Below are 13592 nucleotides of genomic sequence, written 5' to 3' on the forward strand. Positions count from 1 at the left end.
TTCTCGCTCGCATCAAGTAGCCCGCGGATGGGGTTGATCAAGACCCATGGGAATTGGGAAACCATGAGCCTTGGTGATAAAATGCCCAAGCACTGTTATATATTTAGGTTGCTTACTAGCTACAACTGTTATCCATCCTTCCCTTACCTGCTACAGAATGATTTTGAACTAATTCTACTTACCTACTTATTAACGATGAAAGTCGTGCTTTTTGACAAGGGAATTTGGAATATAATATTTGAGTCAGAATTTCGTATTTCCTAACCGGTTTTGTTTAGATTTCTAAGACTTGGGCAGTTAGGTAAACAAAAGATTAAATTAGACTGGCTTCAATTCTTTTGGTGACCATTTAGATTTAAGTTATGCCAACACGAAATCAGGTGGAAGGCTAGACTTGGTCTTTGTCTCTTCTGATCGAGGCTTCAATAAACACAAGGCAAACATATATAGGAGGACAACTCAATTAAAAGAAGAAGCTCAAGCCTCAAGTAACCTTCATCTTCACACCTCTTTCAATACTTCAAATTAATAACTTGGGCAGTTAAATAACGAAGGTTTGGTTACTTTACAGCCTTCTGGAGACTATTTGGGTTTAATTAATTAAATTATTCAGACACGCAACCATGAAAGGCTGAGGATTGCATGGTCTATGAAGATTCAACAAAAAAACTATAAAAGAATAAGGACATCCTCTTACGTTGAACATTACATTTTTCCCTTCCATCTTTCATTCAACATGTCGCGTCGACCGTTGCTCTTGCCTGCAACTGCAGCCTGCGTTCTGGCTCTCTTTGCTTGTGTGGCCTATGCCGAAGTCGTCGAGCATACCTTCCATGTAATCTTCTTCTTCTTCTTCTTCTTCTTCTTCTTCTTCTTCTTTTCGTTCAGATTTTGTCTCTGGATTTTGAGTTTTGCTTTTCACATTTGAATAACATAGCTTCTTCCTATTATATTAACTGGACTTCTTCCCTTTTACCGGTCGAAATGGATGGAGATGAATGGTGATTTTACTTGCCTTCCGGGTCCAGTGATTCTGCATGCAAAGCCTACTGGCTTTAATTATTGCAGTTAGGATGGATGCTTATCAAGTAAACGGCACCACTCCTATGTGGCTATGCCATATATTCACATGGCCAATATAAGATAAAGTATTTCCTTCTAGGTGTAATCCCAGATAGGAAAAGACTTTCAGTGATGAAATCTTGTTTTTTCACCAATCAGCAAGTGGGACGCACTCTGGAAATATGAGGGTTTAAACGCTTTTTTTTTTTATATATTTTCTTTTTTATGCTGCAAATATAGGGCGGCCACATGCCACCTTAGACATGATAGCAATATATAGAAACGTATTAATGACTGATCTCTGTAATTAATTGTAATGCATCTATCAGGTGGGGAACCAGACCATCAATCGACTGTGCCGGAACCAGATGATAACTGCAGTAAACGGAAGTCTCCCGGGTCCGACCATAAAGGTCCGGGAGGGCGATACCCTCATTGTTCATGTCTTCAACAAATCGCCTTACAACCTCACCATTCACTGGTAAATATAATTCCCTAATCTCCGGCTAGCTAGCAACTGTAGTTGAAATTAATTTATTGCTACAGACGACTACTTTATTGACCTTTTTTTTCTTTCTTTTCTTTTCTTAAATTATAAAAGATACTTTATTGATTTGTTTGCTCACATGGCAAATCCTGATGCTTAATTTTTCAAACCAAATTCTATTAGAGTTTTCGTTTAATATATATAAACTGACTCAAAACAACCCAGAAGCATGTACAACCGCTCAAACCAAATTCAGTGAAAGAAATATTGTTTTTAACACTTGATTAATTAATATTGTTTAATTATGTTAATCTTATGGCGTACGACGTTGATGATGGGGATGCAGGCATGGGGTGTTTCAGCTACTGAGCGGCTGGGCCGACGGGCCGGTTTACGTAACACAGTGCCCGATTCTTCCAGGGAATAGCTACACTTACAGATTCAACATTACGGGACAAGAGGGAACTCTTTGGTGGCATGCTCATGTCTCCTGGCTTCGTGCCACCGTCTATGGTGCTCTCATCATCCGCCCCAGACCCGGTCGAACCTACCCTTTTCCAAAACCCTATCGGGAGGTCCCTATCCTATTAGGTAATACCCTATATACATCTTTTGTTGACTTAACTCGACCCGTTTCCGTTTTCACCTGTCTATGTATCGCTTTCGGATTAGATGACCTAAATGCCCTTCTCATGGTTGACCGCTGCAGGTGAGTGGTGGAACGCTAACGTCGTCGACGTCGAGAACGAGGCCCTAGCTACAGGTGCTGCTCCCAATAACTCCGACGCTTATACCATCAACGGCAGGCCCGGTGATCTCTATCCATGCTCTCGAAATGGTAATTAACTAAAAAGCAATAACCGTGCTTTGTTCTCGAAAATCGAAATGGTTTGTCTTATTAGTCACCTCCGTTTTCTTGTTTCTGGGTTTCGTCTAACGTGCTTTCTCTACTCCTCCTCCACTATCTGCGCGCAGGTACCTATAAGCTGACAGTGGTGCAGGGGAAGACCTATCTCCTCCGCATAATCAACGCTGCACTCAATAACCAACTTTTCTTCAAGATCGCACGTCACAATTTTACGGTGGTCGCCGTGGACGCCAGCTACACCGAGCCGTACAAGACCGATGTGGTGGTGGTCTCCCCCGGCCAGACAACCGACGTCCTCCTCACGGCCGACCGACCTCTGGGGGATTACTACATGGCAGCTCACGCGTATGCGAGTGCTGCCGGGGTTCCGTTCGATAACACGACGACGACAGGGATCGTTCACTACAAGGACTCCACGTCAGCATCTCCGGAGATGCCGGTGCTCCCTGCGTTCAACGACACACCGACGGCCCACAAGTTCTACAGCAACCTTACAAGCCTTACGAGGAAGGCAATGCCGGACGTGGACGAGAGGATGTTTATAACCGTTGGATTAGGTCTGACGGCATGCGATAGGAATACCACATGTGGGGGCCCCTCTGGATTGAAACTGTCTGCGAGCATGAACAACCAGTCCTTCCAATTGCCATCAAGACTATCTCTGCTGCAGGCATTCTTTTCGGGGGTGAGTGGTATCTACACCGAGGATTTCCCCGACAACCCTCCGGTGGTGTTCGATTACACCAATCCCAACAACAGTTTCAATGCGTCGCTCTACTTGACGGAGAAGAGCACACGTGTGAAGAAATTAAGATATAATTCAACGGTGGAGGTAGTGTTTCAGAACACGGCCATCGTTGGGGTGGAGAACCACCCGATCCACCTTCACGGTTTCAATTTCTTCGTATTGGCACAAGGATTTGGGAACTACGACGCAGCCAGGGATACCAACAACTTCAATTTGGTAAATCCACAAGAGCGTAACACCATCGCCGTGCCGGTCGGAGGCTGGGCCGTCATCAGGTTCACGGCTAACAATCCAGGTAAACTTACTAGCATGCCCTTCCAAAATTCTTTTGGCATTGCAATGAGAATGGCCCGCTAGGCTCTTAGCTATTAGGAGGGTAGATGCGTCATTAACTATTATAAACGGCGAACGCTGTTTAATTTGTAAAATGGAATTAATGCAACAGGTGTATGGATCATGCATTGCCACCTGGATGTCCACTTGCCGTGGGGCCTAGCCGGAGCTTTCGTGGTAGACAGTGGACCCACTCCTTCGTCCAAGCTTCCTCCGCCACCTTCCGATCTTCCTCGATGTTAAGAGGACTATGCTTTTGACTAGCTTTTTTTTTTTTTTTTCATGCTTTCATTTTCTTGATATGTTTTTGCTTTTCCCAATTTCTTTATTTATGACCAATTGATCATGTGCTAGAGATTGATAAAGACTGAAGACTTTAATTTGAATATGATTGTTTACTCGGTTCTTTATGAAAGGGAACCAACAAAGAATAAACATACATGTAATTTCGTTTGTGTAGTATTTGTTATTGCCCAAACATGCTATTATTTATTTTATTTTATGTTTTCAGTAAGTAGGAGTAGTTAGGAGTAGGACTTTGTTGAGGGTAACGTGATTCATTTGAATTTAAAGAGTGGCGACCAATTTTTCAGAAAATAAGTAAATTTGAGTGATAAGGTAGGCAGACCCTGGGCCGGGGTTAGTGAAATGAAAATGAAAGATTACCGGCCCGCCCCGGTCGGTGGTTTATTAGAAGCTATGTTAAGTAAATGTACACGTACAGATATGTTTCAGAAGCAGGATTGCATATGGACATGCTTGGCCAAATTGGTAAACGGTAGAGGTCATAAGAAATTAAATTTGATTGGTTCGCGAGAGCCAACGTGGGAAACACGTACTTGAGGAAAATTTCCATGACCACGTAGTACTCACGCGTCAAGTCTAGGATTTGTTTGGATTTAAAACTATGTATTGGACAAGTAAAGTGAGAAAGAAAAATTGTGTGAAATATCACGGTGGAATCAGCCAATCACGGGTGGGGCAGAGTAGGAAATCTGGGCTATCCACTCTCTATTCGAGATTTTCTACTCATTTTTCCTATCCACTCTCTACCCGCCGTTAAAGTGAGGAGGAAATTTGGGCTCTTGTTCCGTGGATTAGATACTGCACCTCCTAATCTGTATCTATATATCTCCATACTAATTATAAAATTGTAAATAGGGTCTCGTTTCTGGAATATTTATTGAACATAAATTACCCCTAAATCATTGAACTTTTTGGGGACAAATGTGTATTTTGATAAAACACCATATTTAAGACATTTAGTATTGTAATTCTTTGGAATTTTCATTCGACATAAATTATCCTTTAATCATTGAAATTCTTAGGGACAAATGTGTACTTTGTTAAAACAGCATAATTAAGACATTTAATATTATAATAGTCATTATTGAACCATAGAAGCCATTTATGTGGATATATGCCACCTCATCTTTTCATTAAAATTAGGCTAAGAAAAAAGAAAACTATCCTTACCTTCACATATTCCATTGTAAATGTAAATTCTCCTCCCATTCAAAGGGAACAAAATTTACAAACAGAAAAATTAATTATAAATATATAACAATAAATAATAATCAAAGGAACCAAATCTAAATCTGATAAGTTATGTATAAATATGAAAAAAATATAGAAAATATAAAATACTATCATTATCATAAAAAATTGTCACGTTCAAGCACGTGCACACTTACTAGTATATATTAAAAGGCAATGTGCCAAGACGACACTTTCTTGCTTCCTGGTTTCTTCCTAAAGGCATTTATCTTTTTTTTTTATTTTTTTTTTGAATTTTATAATTTTAAAATTGAACAAAATTATTCAAGTGGCTGATCACCTTTAAGGCTTTTAAAACTCCTCATTAATACATCATTAACTCCCCCCTCTCTCTTTTCTTTTCCATTAACTCTTTTAATAATCTCTCCCCATTAATTATGCTATTAATTCTCTCCTTCAATAACTCATGCCATTGATATTCATTGGGCAAATTTCTTAAACTACCCCTATTACTTAGTTAATTTACTAATTATACCCTTACTATTTATCTATTGTCTTGCATCGCCCCTATTGTTTTTGACAATTGACTAACTCTACTCCTACTGTTAGCATCTGTTAATGTTTCGGCAAACTCCATACACACTTGATACCACATGATGTATAAAATTTTTTAAAAATCCATTAATATATATATATATATATAGATAAATAGATAGATAGATAGAGAGAGAGAGAGAGAGAGAGAGAGAGAGAGAGAGAACAAGGGATAAAGGTACCCACTTGACGGTGGTGGGATTATTGGGACCCCATCTAGGCATAATCTTTATTTTGCGGCATTGAATCCTTGTAGGTGATTTGGTGGAGGAAAAAATTCTGCTGTTGTGAGTTGTAGCAACGGGTGGAGTAGAGGAGGGCAAACTGATCGAGGAAGAAGAAGGAAAAGAAGACAAAAATAAGGAGAAGAATAGAGAGAGAGAGAGAGAGAGAGAGAGAGAAGACTGATCTTACTGATTGGCTTCGGTTGGGCCGGTTCCACCAACAACATAGCGGCACCACCTACAAGGGGTTAGGGCGCATGAGATGGGTCTTTGGTTCGGTGGAGATCAATACTTAATGTGGCGAGTTTGAGGAAATATGGACATGATTTAACATAAGGGTAAAATTGGCATTTCATCCTTTTTGTTAAAATTTAACGATGATGACAATTGTAAGAAATAGTAGGGGTGGTGCAAGACAATAGTTAAACAGTAAGGGTATAAATAGTCAATTAGCTAAATAGTAGAGATAGTTTAAGAAATTTGCCCATATTCATTTTAATTGCATACAACACATTAATTATATTTGCATTATATATATTATTAGTTATATTTGCATTAAACTGTAACTATTAGTAAAGATATATTGAAATTGAGATATTCAATGATATTTTATTAAGCTAAAGAATCTACTTCAATTCAAAATTATAATCCATTTATATTCTATTTGGAAATAATAAAAATAATTTAGTAGGTTACTTAAATAAAATAAAAATAATTATTAATTACTTTTATTTGCATTTTATATAAAACTAAAAATAATTATTTTTATTTGCATTATTAATTGATGTCACACGATCTAGCTCCTCTTATGTGTTAGATGACTCAGACTCTGATTCAGATGGTTCCTTGTCGGGCCAAGTTGTGTTAGGCCGAGCTGAAGATGGTCGAGATAGTTTTTGTTTTGCAAGAGGAAGTGTTAGAGTGCTCGGATGTCTTTATCCAGAGTGGGCACTCCGATGCTTAAGTTAGAGATTGTTTTGAGAGTACTTCAAAGAGTGGGAGAGTTTGAGAGCTTGTAGTTGCGGGTACCTTTACCGGTAGAAGTAAGTGCCTTATATGGGCGTCAATTGTCTAGGTCCCCTTACAACAGGTTTCATCTTCTCGCGGAGCCATTTCCACTCGGTTCGGTGAGTTATTGCGTCAGTTACGTGTTTTGCATAGGGGTTGCGATCTGTTCAAGTAACTCTGACGCTTGAGGTGCGGATGGCCAGTCTAGAAGTCGAGTCATTAATGCTCTAGAGATCTTAGGCTGGTAACGTTTCTTTGAGACAAGTCGGTGAGCTCGCTCATGGGTCACCATAGACTCCTACAGCTCGACCGGTCTCTCAGGCAGGTCGTTGTGAGTTAGGAAACCTGTCAGTTCAACCCGACCGAGGTGGAGGTCGGCTTGGACGAGGTGCTTGAGACTAACTTGCTGGTCTGGTTTGTCTAGTCAGCGTCAAGGTGTCACTTGAAGGCCATGTGTCGCGATTTGATTCGGAGGACCAAATTACCCCTCGTAATTAATAAAAATAATTATTAATTAGTTATATTTGCATTAAACTGTAATTATTAGAAAAGATTAATCATATTGAAATTGAGATATTCAATGATATATTGTTATGCTAAATTATCTACTTCCATTCAAAATTATAATCCATTTATATTCCAATTGAAAATAATAAAAATTAATCAACCATTACAAAAATAATTTAGTAGGTTTCTTAAATAAAATAAAAATAATTATTAATTATTGTTATTGATAAAAATATTTTTAAGATAAATAAAAAATAATATCAATTTAAAATTAATATAAAATAATACAAAATTATCAAACAATTATTACTTCTATAATTAAATTTTATTAATTTAAAACCAAGTTAAGTTCCACTAAAAATAAAAATTTATATAAATTCATAAAAATGTAATATACTTAAATAAATTGAATTTTTACTAATTTTAAAAACCAATAAAAATATTAATTTTAAATATAGTTTAGTTATTTTAAAATCAATTTAAATTCCATTTAAAAATAAGAAAAATTATAAAAACTTCTTTGTGTTTTCTAACAATCCTATGAAGCTCCTAGTGTTTTGACCTTAACAAAACCTCCCCTGTTTTGAAAAAAGATGCAAATGCCTTTCTTTCGTTGGCATTCCAAATAAAAAATATTGATGTAATGCATTAATTCTATTTCACTTCAACCTGTTTACCTTATTTTGTCAAAGAAGAGTAAGGAGGATTATTCTTTGAAAGATATCTGAAAAAATAAATTAGTAAAGGGCAAGGTTGAAACTTTAAATTATGTATGATAATGCATTAACAGTGATAAGACTTCAATGCCTTTGTTATCGAAAAGCCCAGGGGAAGGAGGTATTTGCACTTTTTTCTCAAAACTATAGGAGATGCCTTTGTCTTAAGTGGATGCTTTTTTATAATTTTACCTAGAAATAATAAAAATAATAATAAATCAATAAAAATTAATAAAAGAAGTTCTTTTTCAAATTTATCTAGAGAATAGGAAATTGGCCACTCTCACTAAAGTGCAACTTAAATTGTAACTGGATAAACTAGACATAACCCCAAAAAATAATACTTGAATTGAAATTAGATGGACACCACTTAATTGGAAATGTCATAGATTTCCATCTTCAATTTTGTTTATAAATAAAGCCCGTGCATCGCATAGGTCCTAACTATAACCTCCTAAATCCTAATTCAAAGGGGTGTCAAGTGATCATCTTGATTATAGGTTCATCTCCATTAACCAACTCATTCACAACAAAAGATGGTGAAAAGTTAACCCAAGTTGTTGCAGTAGATAAAAGATAATGACTGCATTTTGAACCAATTTATGGGTCACTTTGTTGGCAATCCCTAATGACAGTGTTAAGTACTTTGCCATAGTTTTCCTTCTCTCACTAAGTTTTTGATAAACCAAACAGAGCATTAAGCACAAAATATGGAATAGGATCCTTATTATTAAGTTTAAGGCGATTCAGTATGCCAAAGAGGAGAGGATAGTTTTCTCCTTTAAACGACAATCCCTTTCTACAACAATCTTTAGCAATTAGAACCCAATTTTACCGATTAAAGTTTGTAACTTCGAAGCTTAGGTCATGTTTGGTTCACTACTTTAGGCTTCATTCTTTTAATTCTTGCTCATTTTAGGCAAAAATGGGCAAGAATGAATAACATTAGAGTGCTTGGTTGCAAAATTCTTTCCATGGGTCACATTCTTTTTAGAATGAAAAATCAACCCCATAACACAAAAACAGTGTAGGCTGCAGCATGAAAAATAATCATGCCCCATCTTATTCGTTTTCAATTCTTTGAGGAAACTCTCCCTACAAAAGTGTTATCATAGATGTTTACTTTTGCAAAAGCACTTTTGTAAAAGTACTTTTGCATGAAAGTACTTTTACTAAAGCACTTTTACGAAATCACTTTTATCAAAGTACTTTATTAAAGCATTTTTACGAAAACACTTTTATAAAAGCACTTTTAAGAAAGCATATTTAAGAAATTGGTTGACAATGTTCACAACCATATGCTTGGGGTTGTAAGGGCAACAACTACATTTGGGTGGCTATGTTGAACAAGCTGGATTAGCATGGGCATGTCCTGTATGGTGAAAAACAACTCGGTTGGCTTTACCTTGTGATGGGTCATACTTCAAGCCCACTAGACTGGAATTTAATTTATTTTATAATAAATTAGTAATTGTATGCATTTAGGGGGTGTTGGATAACATCATTGGTTTTGTTTCTTGCTGATTTGGCAAGTTTTTTTTTTGAAAAGCAAAACCAACAATGCTGTCCAACACCTCAGTGAGTTATTTACTTAGAAGGTAAATTAAATTTGTAAACAACAAAAAAAGGATGGTATTTATTGCATAGTTTACTTAGAGAGCAAATATAAGGTGGATAAGCGATAACAATCATATTGGATGAGATGGAAAACCCCTACTGTGTTGGGCCTTTGGGGTTAACAATTCAATGCCACATCCATAGGTCCAGCTCTGATTTTGGACCCAAAAACTGTCTCACCCGGGTTTGGACCGGATGATCAGACCGTTTTACCTGTGAACCAATGGCCAAAAAGTTCATCAAAACCATGGTTATGATAATCCGTTTTTTTCTCACAAGGAGTTCAAAAAATTAAGAAAGAATTGACGAACATGAAAAAGAAACAAGGAAGAAATTGGAGGTTAGATAATTTGAGTTGACATCCCAATATTGCTGACTGCGATGCATCAAAATATAGTTAATGGTTGGCCTGCTGGCTCATTGGCGTTGAAGCATTATTTGTAACAAGAGATAAGCATGAACAGATCAATCTCTTCTAGAAGGTCTACATAATAACTATCAATTTGATGAGCAGTCAATTAGGACGCATCAAATTATAGTTAATAAGTTAAGGTTTGACACCAAAATTATCAAGTCTTAGAAAATAGTAGCGTTTGCATGAGTTTCCACCTATGCACCACCCATGCATGTTATTGCAACTTCACTCTCCGGCCGGGATTTTAATAATACTAATCCCATATTTTAATGATCAGTGGGTTGTGCTGACAAATTAAGTTAGATACCTTGTGTATTCCACAACCTAACAAATTTGAAAGCTAATTTACTTTGCCCCTTTTGGTGCATCTTTTGGTACGGTCTGTAAATTATTTACAAGTTTAGCAGTTCGTGGTTCAGTCTTTTACTATGATTTTTATTAATTAGAAAGTTCTAAATGTAATTTTTACATTTTTTTTATTCGTCTTTGTATAAATAAAAAGATGTGCGAAAAGTTACACCTTCTTGCTCAAATCTTAGTTCAATATGTCTTTACATTGACTGTCAAAGCTACCAAAAGTTTTTTTTTTTTTTCAAATAGATTTGTCAAACAACTTCATAATAACTATATATAATAAGCTCTTTTATTTTCTTTCATGGTTGCTTGCGTGAAACGTAGAGGTCTAACGTGGCAAAATTCAGGAGTCATCTTTATCAATTTGGCGTGGCGGTGCAGGTTAAATGATTCACCTCCAACTCCAACAGTGCTGCTGATTACTTGGCATATCAAACCTAACCCGGTTCGCTACCATTTTCAATCCACTACTATAGCATCATGGTCCTAATTAAAGTGCTTCGGTGCTTGCTGGATCCAAATTAATTTCCAGCACCTTAATTATTATTAAAATTCATTCCTTGATACAAAATATGCGAATTATAAGAATAAAAAATATAGTGTAAAGAAATCAAACGATCTGATCTAGTCGGGTTTAGTAACAGCCTTGTCCTTTGTCATTTAATTAAGGAGAAAATGAACAGAGAGAGATGATGATGATTCCCTATTACTCGTCTTCTCTCTCTCCCTTGCTCCGGCCTCTCTCAAACCCAAAAGCCAAAAAAACCTAGAAAAGTAGAAAGTGGGAAAGGGGCAAAGTAAGAGAAGGTAAGCTTCATTTTCTGAATGATTTCAACTCTCTAGTTTTGAACTTACATACCCATCCATCGTTACTTAAATTTTCTGCTCTGCGATTGATCTTAAGACGCCGATAGGGATTTTCTGATGATGCCAAGTATAAAATATTTCTTCTGTTACTTCAGTTGATGAATGCAATAATTTTTTTGGCACTGATCTAGGTCAAAAAAATACCTCTGCTTCTGCATCCTATGCTCTTGCTTTCAGCAACCAACTGAACGTATAAATAACAGTACCCAAACCCAAAGAAAGAACAGCCGATCGAAGCACAATGAGCGCAGCCCGGTTTCATCGTCTCCCAAGAGAAAACTCAAATGTATAGGGTATGATATCATATCATTTTTTGATCGCTGATGGCTTCAAGATAAGTCATCTCCGGCATTGATTTTCTAAGCGAACCCGCCACGGTAAACGCTGCAACTTCGAATAGATGCTTAAAATGAACAAATATGATTCTTGGTCTAAGGGTTTAAGCATAAATGGTGAGCAGTGTGATTTGGACCACAAAGGGCTATTTGTGTCATTATACTTGTTAAGATTCTGAACTAACTTGACAGTTTTCGAAATTTTGGTACTAACTTGAATTAAGTATCCATGATGGGCGGGGCTGGCAGCAGAACTAAGTTCATATTTGAGATTTCACCATGTTTTAAGCCCAAGGCAATTAATTAGCTAACTAATTCAACTTTAAACCACCAGGATAAATTAAAGCGAAAGCAACAGCTAATTGCCTCGAACATATCATGCAAAAAAGCTGTTTCAATAATAAATTTATAAATCTTCTCATTTATTCAACAATCGAACATTCCATTCGCAATTATATATGATGAGAATTGGAAAACACTTCTTTTATTCTTCCTCACGTTTGTATTTTTTAATGGTTAAACTCACAAAGCATTAGGCTCAGTTTGGAAGGAGTATAAAACCTTATATTTATATTATTTTGTATATATTTATACTGTACAAATTTGTATTTATACTGCCTCCCTGATTCGAAAGCTGCATGACGTACGAATCCTTTGAATCGAGAATCGAGATGCTAACATCAGAATAAACCACTTTCGAGTTTTGACTTTAGCTATATTGTCTGTCGGACGACTATTAGTATTAATTTCAAAAGCAAATATATATATATATATATATATATATATATATATATATATATATATATATATATCCACTGCTGAAAATGATGCGTGAACAACCAATTAATAGAAACAAAACATTTACTTTTAGGAAGCGTAAACTACTTCCAAGAAAGGCAATTAACTGCATTTGGCATTCTTTAGAATTAAGGACCTTTTTCATTTTTGTATTTAAAATTTCAGTATTGATTGACGCATTTTCACTATAAAACAGGAATGCCAAATGCAATCTAAGTCTTAGAAACATCAAATATTTATCCCATTCTATCTCATCAATTTTATTGAGTGTATGCCCAACTACAAACCGGCCGTGAGCCTTGAAGATGTAAGCAGTTACGTAAAGAAAGAAAGAAAAAAGGAGCTGTGCCGGAACCAGACCATCTTAGAGGCTTAGACTTGACTGTAATTAATTGTAATGCATCTATGTTAGGATTACAATTAGGGTTGAAACTCTCTATGTAATTGAATCAGGAGTTTTCGATCCTTGTATACGTAGGAGACTCGAATGTATATATTTGGGTATTGTTAGTGAATAAGATACAAAGGTAGAATCCAGAGAAGCTCTGGGTTTTCATGGTATCAGAGCTAAAAACGGGAGGCGGTTTCGTTCTGAGTTCAGTTTTTTGCAGATCAGACAAGAACTCTACAGAATTCTTCGGTCTTCTTCCTCTTCTACAGAGGTTCCGTTCTGAGTTCCGTTCGGCTGAAACTGTTGATCGCCTTCAATTTTTGGACATCCAGTAGAGGCGGCGGCAACCATCCCACCTACCCTCTGTTTTTACCTCTTCGAGATTCCTGATTGCAAGCGTCGAACACCATGTCAGTTTGAAGCAAGAAGATAAGAAACGACACCCCTGTTCCGGCGATCGAATTCAGGGCAAAATCTAACCGGATCAAACCAGCGTTTGCTCATCTTCCTTGTTGAGACGGCGACTGCGATCAGAGGTTCCAAAATCGAGTGACAGCGGCGACCTTCGGGTGGTAATCATTGGCACGGCGATCGAACCCAACCCAGAAGAGCAGCGGTGAACGTCTTCCTGTTCCGGGTGGTGACCATTGGCACGGCTGTTCCCGTACTACATCTCTCTTATAGAATTGTTAGGGCATCCTTCTTATAGAATTGTTAAGTTGTTGCCTTTTATTAGTACTAAGAATAGTAATGATGACAGTATTAAGGGTT

The 13592-nt window shown here is 36.9% G+C and overlaps 1 protein-coding gene across 1 annotated transcript; it reads left to right on the forward strand.

Annotated features, from left to right (window-relative positions):
* Nucleotides 1–667: 667 nt before the first annotated feature.
* Nucleotides 668–3976, forward strand: LOC104597047 (laccase-7-like). The gene is made up of 6 exons (XM_010258433.3): nt 668–835; nt 1392–1543; nt 1896–2140; nt 2259–2387; nt 2525–3460; nt 3611–3976. The coding sequence occupies exons 1-6, from the start codon at nt 737–739 to the stop codon at nt 3739–3741; spliced, it is 1692 nt and encodes a 563-aa protein (XP_010256735.2). The 5' UTR covers nt 668–736; the 3' UTR covers nt 3742–3976.
* The last annotated feature ends 9616 nt before the right edge of the window (nt 3977–13592 follow it).

Source organism: Nelumbo nucifera, chromosome 2 (assembly GCF_055504915.1).
Source record: "Nelumbo nucifera cultivar China Antique chromosome 2, China Antique-T2T, whole genome shotgun sequence".
Classification (NCBI taxonomy): domain Eukaryota; kingdom Viridiplantae; phylum Streptophyta; class Magnoliopsida; order Proteales; family Nelumbonaceae; genus Nelumbo; species Nelumbo nucifera.

What these genes read in the sequence shown, in the direction of transcription:
- LOC104597047 (XM_010258433.3), top strand. Translation starts at nt 737, where the DNA reads ATGTCGCGTCGACCGTTGCTCTTGCCTGCAACTGCAGCCTGCGTTCTG. An exon ending in TCGTCGAGCATACCTTCCAT is followed by an intron (nt 836 to 1,391) that starts GTAATCTTCTTC and finishes TGCATCTATCAG; the next exon opens with GTGGGGAACCAGACCATCAA. An exon ending in GTTCACGGCTAACAATCCAG is followed by an intron (nt 3,461 to 3,610) that starts GTAAACTTACTA and finishes TTAATGCAACAG; the next exon opens with GTGTATGGATCATGCATTGC.